Source organism: Rattus norvegicus, chromosome 14 (genome assembly GCF_021556685.1).
Source record: "Rattus norvegicus strain SHRSP/BbbUtx chromosome 14, alternate assembly SHRSP_T2T, whole genome shotgun sequence".
In the NCBI taxonomy this organism is placed as follows: domain Eukaryota; kingdom Metazoa; phylum Chordata; class Mammalia; order Rodentia; family Muridae; genus Rattus; species Rattus norvegicus.
In genome coordinates, this window is record NC_141547.1 from 11,212,888 (window position 1) to 11,228,438 (window position 15,551).

At 42.1% G+C, this 15,551-nt stretch overlaps 1 protein-coding gene across 2 annotated transcripts in view; it reads right to left on the reverse strand.

Annotated features, from left to right (window-relative positions):
* Nucleotides 1-10,417, reverse strand: part of Cfap299 (cilia and flagella associated protein 299) — a 474,580-nt gene extending 464,163 nt beyond the window's left edge. Inside the window, exon 1 of one of the 2 annotated variants that reach the window (NM_001432873.1) lies at nt 10,258-10,395. In NM_001432873.1, coding sequence (NP_001419802.1) covers nt 10,258-10,368 — 111 coding nt within the window. In that variant the 5' untranslated portion in view covers nt 10,369-10,395. Of the gene's footprint in view, nt 1-10,257 lie in introns of both variants that reach the window. The other variant, XM_087584350.1, reaches the window with a different exon arrangement.
* Between the last annotated feature and the right edge of the window lie 5,134 nt (nt 10,418-15,551).

Consider the following 15,551-nt stretch of genomic DNA (forward strand, 5'->3'; position numbering starts at 1 on the left):
TTCCAGACCTGAGGGTCCTGCCCCCAGCTAGGTTCATTTGGTAATAAAGAATCACCATGTAGCCAGTGGCTGGTCAGGGAGACAGGGAAGGACTTTCAGATTGTACAGGCAAGGGACAGAGGGAGAGACGGGGAGGAGGAAGGAAGGAATCCATGATCAGGGAGCAAGAACAGACTTAAAGACCTGATGACATGTAAGGTTCCAGGAAAATGGCCCTAGAAGTAATCCCATGATTGTGTCTGTGGTAGCAGAAATGAAATATAGATTTAGCACTCTTTACCCAAATCCCATAGGGGAAAGATCTATATGCTCAGAAATGCAGACAGTCCTGAAAGCTCAGGAAAGACCATTGCTTCTGCTCACATTCCTGGCCCAAGAGGAAGCTGCCTAGAGCCCTCTGGACACAGGAACATAGGAACAGTCACAGAGAGGATCCTTCTCGTCTCTGCCTGGACCCTGAGCTGAAAACCAGTCAACAAGAGCACTGATACACCTGAGAGCAAACGTAAGACCAACACATCTGCTCTGAGGGACCCACCTGGAGCCCTCAGGACACACCAACCAAGGAGCAGTCTGGGACAGGACGCTTCTGGTTTCTGCCTGCACCCAGAGGTGAACCAGTCCTATAGCGCTCTCTACCCAGATCCAGCTGAAAGAAAACAGGTCTCCAGTAGTGCTGACACACAGGCTTAGAGAAGGGTCAAGCCACTGTCAGAGACAGCAAGACCCAGCTGACACCAGAGACAACCAGATGGCAAGAGGCAAGAACAGGAACCTAAGCAACAGAAACCAAGGCTACTTGGCATCATCAGAGTCCAGTTATCCCACCAAAGCAAATACTGGATATCCCAACATACCAGAAAAAGCAAGATTCAGATTTAAAATCACATTTCATGATAATGATAGAGGACATTAAGAAGGACATAAATAACTCCCTTAGAGAAACACAGGACAAGACAGGTAAACAAGTAGAAGTCCTTAAAGAGGAAACACAAAAATCTCTTAAAGAATTACAGGAAAACACAACCAAACAGGTGAAGGAATTGAACAAAACCATCCAGGATCTAAAAATGGAAATAGAAAGAATAAGAAAAGCACAAAGGGAGACAACCCTGGAGATAGAAAACCTAGGAAAGAGATCAGGAGTCATAGAATCACCAATAGAATACAAGAGATAGAAGAGAGAATCTCAGGGGCAGAAGATAACATAGAAAACATTGGCATGACAGTCAGAGAAAATGTAAAACACTAAAATCTCCTAACCCAAAACATTCAGGAAATTCAGAACACAATGATCAAACCTAAGGATAATAGGTATAGAAGAGAGTGAAGATTCCCAACTTAAAGAGTCAATAAATATCTTCAATAAAATTATAGAAGAACACTTCCCTAACCTACAGAAAGAGGTGCCCATAAACATACAAGAAGCCTACAGAACTCCAAATAGACTGGACCAGAAAAGAAATTCCTTCCATCACATAATAGTCAAAACACCAAATGCACAAAATGAAGAAAGAATATTAAAAGCAGTAAGGGGAAAAGGTCAAGTAACATATAAAGGCAGAATTACACCAGACTTCTCACCAGAGAATATGAAGGTCAGAAGATCCTGGACAGATGTCATACAGACCCTAAGAGAATACAAATGCCAGCCCAGGTTACTGTATCCAGCAAAACCCTCAATTAACATAGATGGAGAAACCAAGACATTCCATGACAAAACCAAATTTACATAATATCTTTGCACAAATATAGCCCTACAAAGAATAATAGATAGAAAATTCCAACACAAGGAGGGAAGCTACACCCTGAAAAAAAAGAAAGCAAGAAAGTAATTTTCATGTAACAAATCCAAAAGAAGACAGCCACACAAATATAATTCCACCTCTAACAACAAAAATAAAAGGAAACAACAATCACTATTCCTTAATATCTCTTAACATCAATGGACTCAATTCAATAAAAAAACATAGACTAACAAACTAGATACATAAAGAGGACCCGCATTTCCGTGCATACAAGAAACACACCTCAGTGACAAAGACAGACACTACCTCAGAGTTAAAGGCTGGAAAACAATTTTCCAAGCAAAAGGTCCCAAGAAACAAACTAGAGTAGCCATTCTAATATTGAATAAAATCAACTTTCAACTAAAAGTTATCAAAAAAAGATAAGGAAGGACACTTCATATTCATCGAAGGAAAAATCTACCAAGATGAACTCTCAATCCTGAATATTGATGCACCAAATGCAAGGGCACCTACATTCATAAAAAAACACCTTACTGAAGCTCAAAGCACACATTGTACCTCACACAATAATAGTGGGAGACTACAACAAACCACTCACATCAATGGACAGATCGTGGAAACAGAAACTAAACAGAGACATAGAGAAACTAACGGAAGTTATGAACCAAATGGATTTAACAGATATTCATAGAACATTTCATCCTAAAACAAAAAAAAAATATACCTTTTTCTCAGCACCTCATGGTATCTTCTCCAAAATTAACCATATAATTTGCCATAAAAGAGTCCTCAACAGATACAAGAAGATAGAAATAATCCCATGCATCCTATCAGATCACCACAGACTAAAGCTGGTCTTCAATAACAACAAAAAAATGACAGAAAGCCCACATACAAATGGAAGCTGAACAATGCTCTACTCAATGATAACTTGGTCAAGGAAGAAATAAAGAAAGAAATTAAAGACGTTTTAGAATTTAATGAAAATGAAGGCACCACACACCCAAACTTATAGGACAAAATGAAAGCAATGTTAAAATAAAAAAAAAAAAGACTCATACCTCTGAGTGCCTTCAAAAAAAAAGTGGAGAGAGCATACAGTTGCAGCTTGACAGCACACCTAAAAACTCTTGCACAAAAAGAAGCAAATACACCCCAGAAGAGTAGATGGCAGGAAATAATCAAACACAGGCCTGAAGTCAACCAAGTAGAAACAAAGAGAACTATACAACGAATCAACAAAACCAGGAGCTGGTTCTTTGAGAAAATCAACAAGATAGATAAACCCTTAGCCACACTAACCAGAGAGCAAGACAAAGTATACAAATTAGCGAAATCAGAAATGAAAAGGGAGACATGACAACAACAGAACCTGAGAAAATTCATAAAATAATCAGATCCTACTACAAAGGCCTATATTCAACAAATCTGAAAAATCTGGACGAAATGGACAATTTTCTAGACAGATGCCAGGTATCAAAGGTAAACCAGGGTCAGATAAACCATCTAAACAGTCCCATAACGCTTAAAGAAATAGAAGCAGTTATTAAAAGTCTCCCAACAAAAAATAAGCCCAGGATCAGATGGATTTAGTGGAGAATTCTACCAGACCTTCATGGGAGACCTGATACCAATACTCTCCAAACTATTCCACAAAATAGAAACAGAAGGAACACTACCCAATTCCTTCTATGAAGCCACAATTGCACATATACCTATACTACACAAAGACCCAACAAAGAAAGAGAACTTCAGACCAATTTCCTTATAAATATCAACACAAAAAATACTCAATAAAATTCTCACAAACAGAATCCAAGAACACTCATCCATCATCAAAACAATCAAGTAGGATCAAGTAGGCTTCATTCCAGGGAGGCAGGGATGGTTCAATATATGGAAATCCACCAATGTAATCCACTATATAAACAAACTCAAAGGAAAAAAAAGCACATGATCTCATTAGATGCTGAGAAAGGATTTGATAAAATTCAACACCCCTTCATGTTAAAAGTCTTGGAAAGATCAGAAATTCAAGGCCCATACCTAAACATAGAAAAGCAATATACAGCAAACCAGTAGCCAACATCAAACTAAATGGAGAAACTTGAAACAATCCCACTAAAATCAGGGAATAGACAAGGCTGTTCACTCTCTCCCTAGTTATAAATATAGCACTCGAAGTCCTAGCCAGAGCAATCAGACAAAAAAAGGATGTCAGAGGGATACAAACTGGAAAGGAAGAAGACACAATATCACGATTTGCAGATGATATGATAGTATACTTAAGTGACCCCAAAAGTTCCACCAGAGAACTATTAAGCCTGATAAACAACTTCAGCAAAGTGGCTGGATATAAAAGTAACTCAAACAAATCAGTAGCCTTCCTCTACTCAAAGGATAAACAGGCTGAGAAAGAAATTCTAGGGAAAGGACACCCTTCACAATAGTCACAAATAATATAAAATACCTTGGGGTGACTTTAACCAAACAAGTGAAAGATCTGTATGACAAGAACTTCAAGTCTCTGAAGAAAGAAATTGAAGATCTCAGAAAATGGGAAGACCTTCCATGCTCATGGATTGGCAAGGTTAGTATAATAAAAAGGACCATTTTGTCAAAAAGCAATCTACAGATTCAGTGCAATCCCCATCAAAATTCCAACTCAATTCTTCATAGAGTTAGAAAAAGCAATTTTCAAATTCATTTGGAATAACAAAAAACCCAGGATAGTGAAAACTCTCCTCAACAATAAAAGAACTTCTGGGGGAATCACCATCCCTGACCTCAAGCTGTATTACAGAGCAATAATGATAAAAACTGTATGGTATTGGTAGAGACAGGCAGATATAGCAGTGGAATAGAATTGAAGATGCAGAAATGAACCCACACACATATGGTCACTTGATCTTTGACAAAGGAGCTAAAACCATGTGGTGGAAAAAAGATAGCATTTTCAATAAATGGTGTTGCTTCAACTGGAGGTCAGCACGTAGAAGAATACAAATTGACCAATTCTTATCTCCTTGTACAAAGCTTAAGTCCAAGTTGATCAAGGACCTCCACATAAAACCAGATACACTAAAACTAACAGAAGAAAAAGTGGGGAAGAGCCTCAAACACATGGGCACTGGAAAAAATTTCCTGAAGAGAACACCAATGGTTTATGCTCTAAGCTCAAGAGTGGACAAATGGGACCTCTTAAAATTGCAAAGATTCTGTAAGGCAAAGGACACTGTCATCAGGACAAAATGGCAACGAACATATTGGGAAAAGATATTTACCAATCCTACATCTGATAGAGGACTAATATTCAATATATACAAAGAACTCAAGAAGTTATACTCACATAACCCTATTTAAAAGTATGGTACAGAGGTAAACAAAGAATTGTCAACTGAGGAATATCAAACGGCTGAGAAACACCTAAAGAAATGTTCACTATCCTTAAGTCCTCAGGGAAAGGCAAATAGAAACAACCCTGATATTCCACCTCACACCAGTCAGAATGGCTAAGATCAAAAACTCAGGTGACAACAGATGCTGGCCAGGATGTGGAGAAAGAGGAACACTCCTCCATTTTTGGTGGGATTGCAGACTGGTACAACCATTCTGGAAATCAGTCTGGAGGTTCCTCAGAAAATTGGACATTGAACTACCTGAGGACCCAGCTATACCTCTCTTGGGCATATACCCAAAAGATGCCCCAACATACAACAAAGACACGTGCTCCACTATGTTCATAGCAGCCTTATTTATAATAGCCAGAAGCTGGAAAGAACCCAGATGCCCTTCAACAGAGGAATGGATACAGAAAATGTGGTACATCTACACAATGGAATATTACTCAGCTATCAAAAACAATGACTTTATGAAATTCATAGGCAAATGGATGGAACTAGAAAATATCGTCCTGAGTGATGTAACCCAATCAAATAATAATAATAATAATAATAATAATAATAATAATAATAATAAAAACCCACACACATGGTATGCACTCACTGATGAGTGTTAGCCCAAAACATCGGATTATCCAAGATACAATCCACAGATCACATGAAGCTCAAGAAGGACGACCAAAGTGTGGATGCTTCAGTCCTTCTTAAAAGGTGGAACAAAAATATCCATAGGAGGAGATATGGAGACAAAGTTTGGAGCAGGGACTAAAGGAACGGCCATTCAGAGGCTGCCCCACCTGGGGGTCCAGCCCATACACATACATCCACCAAACCCAGACAATATTGCTGATGTCAAGAAGTGCATTCTGGCAGGAGCCTGATACACCTGTCTCCTTGAGAGACTTAGCCAGAGCATGACAAATACAGAGGCAAATGCTAGCAGCAAACCATTGAAGTGAGAATGGGGTCCCCATTGGAGGAGTTAGAGAAAGGATTAAAGGAGCTGAAGGGGCTTATAACCCCATAAGAACAACAATACCAACCAAGCAGAGCTCCCAGGGACTAAATCACTACCCAAAGACTGTACATGGACTGACCCATGGCTCCAGTTGCATATGTAGCAAAGGATGGCCTTGTTGGGCATCAATAGGAGGAGAAGCCCTTGTTCCTGCCCAGGCTGGACCCCCCAGTGTAGGGGAATGTCAGGGCAGGGAGGCAGAAAGGGGTGGGTGGTTGGGGAGGGGGAATACCATCATACAAGAAGGGGGAGGGGTTAGGATGGGGGTTTATGGACAGGAAACAAGGAATGGGGGTAAATAACATTTGAAATGTACATTAAAAATATCCAATAAAAATAGAAATAAGCATCTAGCAAATATTAACTCAAGACTACTGGCAGGGGTGTGTGTATGCTAGCCACGGGGACAGTTAGAAGTGTTCAACCCTTGAGCTGTCAAGGCATATCAAAATTAGCTGGGGTGTGTGTGTGTGAGTGTGAGTGTGTGTGTGTGTGTGTGTGTGTGTGTGTGTGTGTTGCTTTGTCAATACTGGGGATTAAACCTAGGGACTCATGCAAGTCAGCAATCACTCTACCACTGAGTATTGGGGGGGGGGATGTTTTGAGTAAAGCATTGTGTCATTTATATCTGTAAATAACTTATCCATGACTGGGATCCATTATCCAGGAAGATCTTTACAAAACTTTAATATCTCTTCATCCCTTCCCTGAGAAAAGCAATTCAACTGGGACTTTTTACTTTTCCAGTAGTCCACAGGCAGCCACCAAAGAGTGTTTGGTCAGAGGGACAGACGACTGGAAAAGAATCTAAAACCCATAGCTTAGCAATTTTGCTGAAGCTTTTCAACAACTTCTCCACTTGCTGAAGTGATTGGCTTTTTTAGATGATACTAACTTTTAGAATAAAAATTGTTGATTTGCTGCCACTGCAGTGCTGTTGTTTTAGTGTTCTGTCGTTATCTAGTGAACACAGAGAATAGAGGATGGAGACACACTACTTCCGTTCTGTCAACCACACTCCTCATGCTCTGGCTCATCACTACTTCCGGTCTGCCAACCATGGGCCAACCACGCTCCTCATGCTCTGGCTCATCACTACTTCCGGTCTGCCAACCATGGGCCAACCATGCTCCTCATGCTCTGGCTCATCACTACTTCCGGTCTGCCAACCATGGGCCAACCACGCTCCTCATCCTCTGGACTCACCCTTTTTCTCCTTACCTCCCGGTCTCCCTTAACAAGCTTCTTGTAACATCTATTGTGATAATCACACCCATGTGTTAACTTGTCTGTTTAATGTATGTTTGAAGTGTTAGATGGTGACATAGAGATTAGGGCTGTGTGGAGGCAAGTCATTGGGAAAACTCAAAAGCGGGTGGCTGAAAACAAGATAACACTCATAGTGACACGGACAGAGTTCATGGAAACCCACAAAGAATGAGGACCAGCCCTGGGACAAGCAGCACTCGGAAGCCATAGTTACACGTGACCCACGGCAGGAGACTGGAAGGAATCAATCCCTGGGGCAGCAGACACTGCCAGGACCTGGAAACAGGGCTGGACTCACGCAAGGGAAGATGGCCAAACCTAGGGGATGCAGCTGATTCCACACCACAGCCAGCAGAAGAGAGGGATACATCCTCTATCCACTGTCTAGCAACCCTCCCATCCCTCCCGGTGTGTACTGCTGGCTGAAACCGGCACAGACCAGCGGCCCTAATAAATAAGAATTATTGCTAGAAGTTTTCATGGAAACTAGCAGCAGGCTTCGTAAGAGTGGAGCAGCAGATAGTAAACACCTGGACGACAGCATACTTATAAAATGTTTACAGAGTCCCTCAGACAGCCCTGTGCACACAGAGGTGGGGGAGTGGGAGAGAGTCTAGAACCCTCCAGGCCATTGTAGCACAGAAGACTGGTGAGAGACATTGGTTAAAAGGGTAACCAATAACTCATATTTTGGCTGAAATAATCTGTAGATAGACTTTGAGCCTGGCTAATTTTACCATGCGGCGTTTTAATTTGTAAGATGTTTATAATAAAGTTTTAATTTTAAAAGGAGTAATGAGTGTTTCTTAATCCAGCCCCTTCGCTTTCTTCAGATGAAGAAATGGGATTTCAAATCGGCTTAAAGTAAGTCTCAGAAGTCGCAGCTCTCCTGACTACAATAACTATCTTTAATTTACCGTTGAAAATTTGCCCCATTCGAATGGGCCCAAGAGATCTTTGCACAGTACCGTACCTATAGTTGATAACAATATAGTCTTGAAAGTGCTAAGAAGTATATTTTAAATGATTTTACAACATCGGTGATAACTGTGAAGTAGCATGTGTTAATTGTCTCTATCTTAGTTGTCCTACAGTATGTATATTTCAAAATACCACATTATGTGAGGTAAATATAATTTCCTCATTGCAACCTGAGTCAGTTTCCAATGAAAAAAAAAAAAAAAAAAAGGGGTTGCTTTAAATAGCATGATCTGTGAGCAGTTTACTTGTGGTACCATTGAAGGGACTCTGAGGATTCTACTCTCTATGTGAGTTAAATGGCCCATACCTGGCAGCTACATTTGAGAACCTACCAGTCCACAGATGATAGCACTTTAAATGTTGTCATTGGAGCCAATGAGTTGATTCAACTAACAAAGGCACTGACCTCCATGCCTGGTGACTCGAATTTGATCTGAGGACCCACGCAATGGAAGGAAGTAATAAATTCCCCTGAGCTGCCCTCTGACCTCCACACTGGCTATGTGCTGGGACACGCCCACCAGCACACAAGCACACACCAACACATATTTGCTTTAGAATCATTATTCAACTACTTCTTAATCTTTGGTGAATGTTAAAAAGATCTAAATAATTCCAAATGCGAGAGTGCATAGCATTTCCTCAGCAGCGTTACCGTTCTCTGTTCTGACTGATGGAACTTTAGTTATTTCTCAGCTCTCATTTGATCTGGCAATAACACAACAATCTCTCTCCTGAACATGGACATTTTTAGTTTCTGATCTGAAAGATCCGTCTTTAAAAAAAATATTAAAATCTGTCCTAATACGATTAGCCTTAAGTTTGGCAATGTCCCACCTAGGCCACAAAGATGACCTTAGCTATTAAGAGATTTATTACCCACATTTCGTCTTCTGCGGGATTCTTTTTAATGTTCAAAACCTTGTGTGCAAACACCAACAAGGAGCTTTTTTTTTTCCTTCCTTCATTTCAGTGGCTTAGATACAAGGATTTAAAGCAACTTCCGTGGGTTTAAAATACTGCCTAACAGCTGGAGAGATGGCTTAATTGGAAAGGTACTTGTTGCCAAACTTGAGTTCAATCCCTGGACCTACAGAATACAAGTTCAGAAGCGATTCCAAGTTGCCCGCTGACTTTTTATGCGTGTGTGCATACACACAAACGGGACTTTAAGTTACCCAACAAATAACCGTAAAAGCCTGGTGGTGGTGGTGGTGGTGGTGGTGGTGGTGGTGGTGGTGGTTAGAAATCGTCTTTGTTAGAAACCACTTACAACTATTTTAACAGATTATTTCAAAAAGAACAAATTATCTTCATCTAAGATTATTTTCATACCGTGGCACATAAAAAAAAAAAAGGAGTGTCTATATTTTAAACTGCCATGTGCACAAGAGAAATGAAGGGAATTGCAGGATTCAAATCCTTCCCAGACTTCCCAGACCTCTCTATGGATAATTCCCCCAGAAAGGTGCTTGTTCTGTCTGTCCTGAATAGGGAGATGCCCTCTTGTCCTCTGGTGACAGCCTGGGCTGGTCTGTGAGATTTGCATTTGGGAGTTTGCGGTCAGGGACTTGCAGACCCCCCCCCCCTCCAACTGCGTTTTCCCGCGCTTCCGGGTCCTCCCGCTGCCCTGCCCCCAGCTGCCCACAGCAACTCCTTCCTACTGGTTTCGTGATTACCATTTTACAGTGACCAAGTCGACAGCTGCCTGTGAGCTGAGGACTCCTGCAGCCTGCGGAGGAGGAAGCTTCTCGAAGCCAGAGACCTGCGGTGCGCGCCGTCCCCGCCAGGGGGAGACCAAGCCTCGCCGCGGTCCCCAAGGCCGACCCGCGCTTACCTCCAGGTAGTACAGGTCGACCGTAGTGATCTGCGAGTCCAGGAAGTCTTCGTAGGTGTTGAACTGCGTGACGATGTTGTCCAAGGCCGTCATTCCATCGTCCTGATCCATCGCGGCTACACCGACGCGTCCCTAGTAACCGGTGTGGGCGGGGCCGAACGCGCGCCGGTTGCGGGGGCGGGGCGAGGGCGCAGCGCTGGCCCCTCCCCAGCCCGTTCCCTGGGCGGTTCTAACCCCTGGAAGCTGTCAGCCCCGCACTGCAAACCCAAACTTTTGCGGGGTAAAAGCCTTAGCGCAATCCGAATGTGCCTGCTCAGTGCTTTCAGTAAGAACCTCGAAAGAAGAATATCTCAGAAATCTAAGAAATAGTCTTGCTGGGTACTTCAAAATAACACGCGATTTGGGTCAGTTTTATAATTACAACTTAAAGGCTTATGGTTGCATCTGAGTGCCAGGAACAATTTAGAAACTTCCCAAACGAAGCAGCCTCAATGATCTCCTACGTCCCTGAGTTCTGCCTTTCATCTTCTTTACTTTGTTATTTAAAATTCAGTAAGTTGAAAATTACTTGAAAAATCTTGCCTCCTTGAACGTCCTTCTTAAAAAAAACGGGGGAAATGCTAAGCATGGTACGATATATCCCACGGAAATACTGACATTGCCGCATATTCCCATTTACTCGTTTCTTTAAAATCCTATAGTCTACAGCTGAACCTGAAACATGTCTTATTACAGTCGACTTGGACAACCGCTTCTGCCCTGAAAGCACAGATGCGTGCGTTAGGCCAAAGGAACTTAAAACCATCCCTTCCTTTGTAGAAATCAAATCAGATTCTGCAATGAATCTTTTCCATCTGTTGGTGGAGGGAAACGTAGATACAAAGTAAAAGCCAAGACTATTTAGGACCCCAAATTGCACAGTAAATTATATCTTTATTAAAATAAACAGCTACCAACAATTTATATTGTATAATTATCTAGATAGCTATAGAAATTAAACTCCAAAAGTAGAAGGGAAAAAAAAAATTCATGTGACTTAAAACATTGTCCCAAGTAGAGAAGTCTCTGTACTGTCAGGTCCAGCCTTTTATGTCTTTTAGCATTCAGAAGGGCATGGTGGCCTCTAGGCTGTCAGCATTTCACGTACCTATTACAGAGTCCAAGCTGACTACAGGCTCCTCTTAGCGACCCTCACACTGCCCCCTACCCTGAACTTCTCTAGCCCATGAGCTTCTGGTCCTACAGCTTCCGTTCCTATGTAACCCGGATGTTTCCACCCTGTGCTCTCTTGCCTCACTGCCCAACCCCTCCTGTCCCAGAGACATTACTGCGGGTGTGTTCAGCACAACAGAAAGCTTAGAAAAGTTTCTGCCACTGGGGTCCACAGAATAGGAACCTTGCTTTAGCAAGGTAACTAATTTGACTTTACCACATACCAGCCCTGTTCTAAATACCTTACCATCATTATTTCCTTTACTCACAGCAACAAACTCACTAGAAACCCAGCATTGTTTTTACCCTCAATGTGGAGGCAGGATTCGAGTTTCAATGACTTGGCCGAAGTGTCAGGTGCAAAAACAAACAATGCAAAAATAACAATAGTCCTTTTCTCTCGTGGTGGGAATGCACGGAGGTTACAAAGAGCTGTATAAAGGCTTGTTTCTTAGAAAGAAAAATAAACATGTGATAACGAACAGGGATTGAGACTAAGCCTAGGAGTCATCGGGCATCTTCCAAATGGTGGAGGCAAGAAACAAACATTTTATGCAGAATGGAGGGACAGTTAGCCAGTAGGGTTAGGAAAGACTTGGAAGGAGGAAGCTGAGGAGACAGAGAAGGAAGCTGATTGAAATTGAAAGCTGCATTAAAAGAAATTTCAAAAGAGGCCAGCCATGTCCTTGAACAGGAGAAGCTGGGAAGACCATGGCTTCAGAAATGGAACCCATGCTATTACACACTGCACACTGCTCATCTCGGGAGCCCTTGGCTGTGCCTGTGTGGATCACGATTGTTTCTGACATTCTCCTGCACCAAGGTTTTATCACCCTCTTGAAACAAGGAAACACCCAGGGAATGTTTGAATTCATGACACTGGGGCACTCTGGTACCAAGGACTATTTTTGCCTTCCTTGTTCTAGTACGATCCATTGTCATTGTATGTTTCTAGGGATGCTTCATTAAATTGACTACAGTCAGTAGCTCTTTGGTGAAATAATCCTGAAAGCATAGGGATGTAAACAACTTGCAATCGATGACCCGAATATTGTCCAAATACTTTTAACAGAGAGCAGTGTCTTTATTAGTAGTGAAAGAAATTTATAAATTTAGCCCATTCCGCACAGAAAGGTTAAAGTTACACTAAGCCCAACAGCAAAGTCTTCTAGATTTTCACTTTGCCTCAGAAACACGTTAGACCAGAGCCTGAGAAACGACATGAAGGAGAGGCAACCATGAAATGCGTAAGATTAAGCAAGTCTCTTTCCTATGGTGAGGCCTTTGTTATGACGAAGAAATACTTTATTTTGGAAACCATAAATTCCTTCTTCAAGTCTGGGACTTTTAAACATTGAATCCAGGAATTTAGCACCAGTCCCAGAAATTCTATTCTTTGTCAAAAGACGGGGATTACATATATATTCACAACAAACTGCAAAATGTAGGAGAGAAGAGACATATGGAAGGGTAAGAAAATAATGCCCCACTTAGCTTAGTTACTGGATACAGAAAGCCATACTATAGAGTAAAGGTCATAGGAGAAACCAAAACCCTAGCCTTTCTTTGAAACAAATGGGCTTTCTTCTATTCACACTAGAGAGAGGTGAAGTCATTCCAAACTAAACTCTATCTTTTTCTATTTCCAAATAATAATACTCTATGTTAGCTGATAAAGTAAGTAGAGAATATAATTTTGTATGTGGACATGTTAGGAAAGGGGCACTGTGCTAATTATGCTAATAAATGCTAAACACTATGGGTAAGAACTGGAGGTCCCATTAGGAGGGACTTAATGCATTACCATAGAGTAGGAAAGAAAAACATATGCTCTCTCTAGTAAGATAAGCGATTTGTGTCTGATGTTACCCAACCTCTTATTAAGTGTCTGTGATTGCAGGGGAGGGCCGTTGCTTAATCGTGAGCCAACAAGACTTTGTGTGTGTGTGTGTGTGTGTGTGTGTGTGTGTGTGTGTGTGTGTGTGATGTAGTGTGTGTGTTTTGTAATAATGATGACACTAAATGCAGTTAAACTAATTCTTCGGGTGAAGTCACTGGATTTCCACAGTCTTGTAGCTTAGCATGCTGAACTTCATGTTCCCCTGCTTGTCAGTCACAGAGACATAGTTGTTCACATGTCGTAATTCATGAACCCTCCATTCTTCTTCAATACCTGGCAGTGTGACAGAGTCCAGAAGAAAGACAATAGAAGATGGATTTGTTCCCAGGTTTGAGATTAACGAATATCAGCAGATGATTTAAAAAAAAAAAAGCTAGTGTACTATGTGTTAAGATCCCCTAGTTGCCTGTGGTTCTTTGAGTAGGGATGGAGTCCAATAACATTTCTCTCTGGCCTTAGCATTGTCTATTGGCGTTGTCTTTGCTCAGGGCTTGTTTAGACAGACACATTTTTAGGTATTCTGGGTGAAGCTTCCCCGTTATTTCTAGGAGAACACAGTCTCACAGCAGACTTCCTGATCCTCTGGCTATTGGGATCTCCCTGCCACCTCTTCCAAATACTGCTGGAGCCCTAGGTACAGGAGCTGTGTTGAAGATGTATTCATTGGAACCAAGTACCCCCATGAGCTGTCTGCATTTGGACCAATACTGGATTCTGCTAATGGTTTCTTGCAAAGAGAAGTTTCTTTGGTGAGGTTTAGGAGTATTTAGAATGCAGTTGTGGATTGTTCTGGTTTTGCAAACTGGCACCAGTAAGTTCTTTCCTAAGGTCCATGGCATCACTAGTCCCCTGGTTAGGTGGCTAGCATTCCTAGTACCTAGCTTCATTTCCCTCCTGTGCTGTCTGGTTCTGTGTGTCAACTTGACACAAGCTGGAGTTATCACAGAGAAAGGAGCCTGCCTCCCTTGGGAAAAATGCCTTCATGAGACCCAGCCGTAAGGCATTTTCTCCATTAGTAGATCAAGGGTGGGAGGTCCCATCCCTGGGCTGGTGGTCCTGGGTTCTATAAGAGAGCAAGCTGAGCAAGCCAAGGGAAGCAAGCCAGTAAGCAGCACCCTCCATGGCCTCTGCATCAGCTCCTGCTTCCTGTCCTGCCAGAGTTCCAGTCCTGACTTCTTCCTTTGGTGATGAACAGCAATGTAGAAGTGTTAGCTGAATAAATCCTTTCCTCCTCAACTTGCTTCTTGGTCATGATGTTTTGGGCAGGAATAGAAACCCTGACTAAGGCACCTCCTTTTGAGCAGGGCTTAAGTCCAACTAGACAACAATTGGTTACGACCAGGCAACGATTAAACCTTCAGGAATATCTTGCCATACTGATCTTCATGGTGGTTCATAGGTATCACATATTGGTAGGACTCCAAAGGTTGCTGCCCTCCCTCCCTTGGCAGCTTGTACAGCACCTTTCAGAGCTAGGAAAGTTCGTCTTTAGGCTGGAGAGATGCTTCACAGTTAAGAATACTGGATTCTCTTCCAGGAGACTCAGGTTTGATTCTCAGCTTCTACAGTGGAAGTTCACAATTGCCTATTAACTCCAGCTCCTGGTGGTCTGACGCCTTCTTCTGGCCTCTGTGGTCACCAGACATGCAAGTGGTGCATAGACATACATGCAGACAAAATACCCATACATGTAAAGAGTAATAAAATAAAAATAAAGGAAAATAGCTCTCATGGAGGAGGCTTTCTGGTCAGATCCAGCTCACATCCTTCGAGTCCTGTGTCTGAATGGTGTCCTCATCAATGGGGACTTCCACATCCATGGTCTTGCTTACTACCCCATGTGTTTGTGGGTCTCTGATTTAAATAACCGGCTGTGCAACTCTCCCGAGCTCCAAACCTCAGATCCAGCCATCTATTAGACAGCCCTTGAATGTATACCATGTATAAAGGTAAATTTCCCCTCCCTTCCTCAGTGTTCTCTCTCTCTCTCTCTCTCTCTCTCTCTCTCTCTCTCTCTCTTTCTCTCTCTCTCCCTTCTTTCTCTATACTCTCTTTCTCTCTCTCCTTCAACATAATGTCCTCGCTCCTCTCGGTGATGGGGGGAGGGCAGGACGTATGATCAAAGCCCGTGTGAAACCCTCAAAGAATGAATTTTTAAAATGTTTTAAAATAGAGGAAAAGA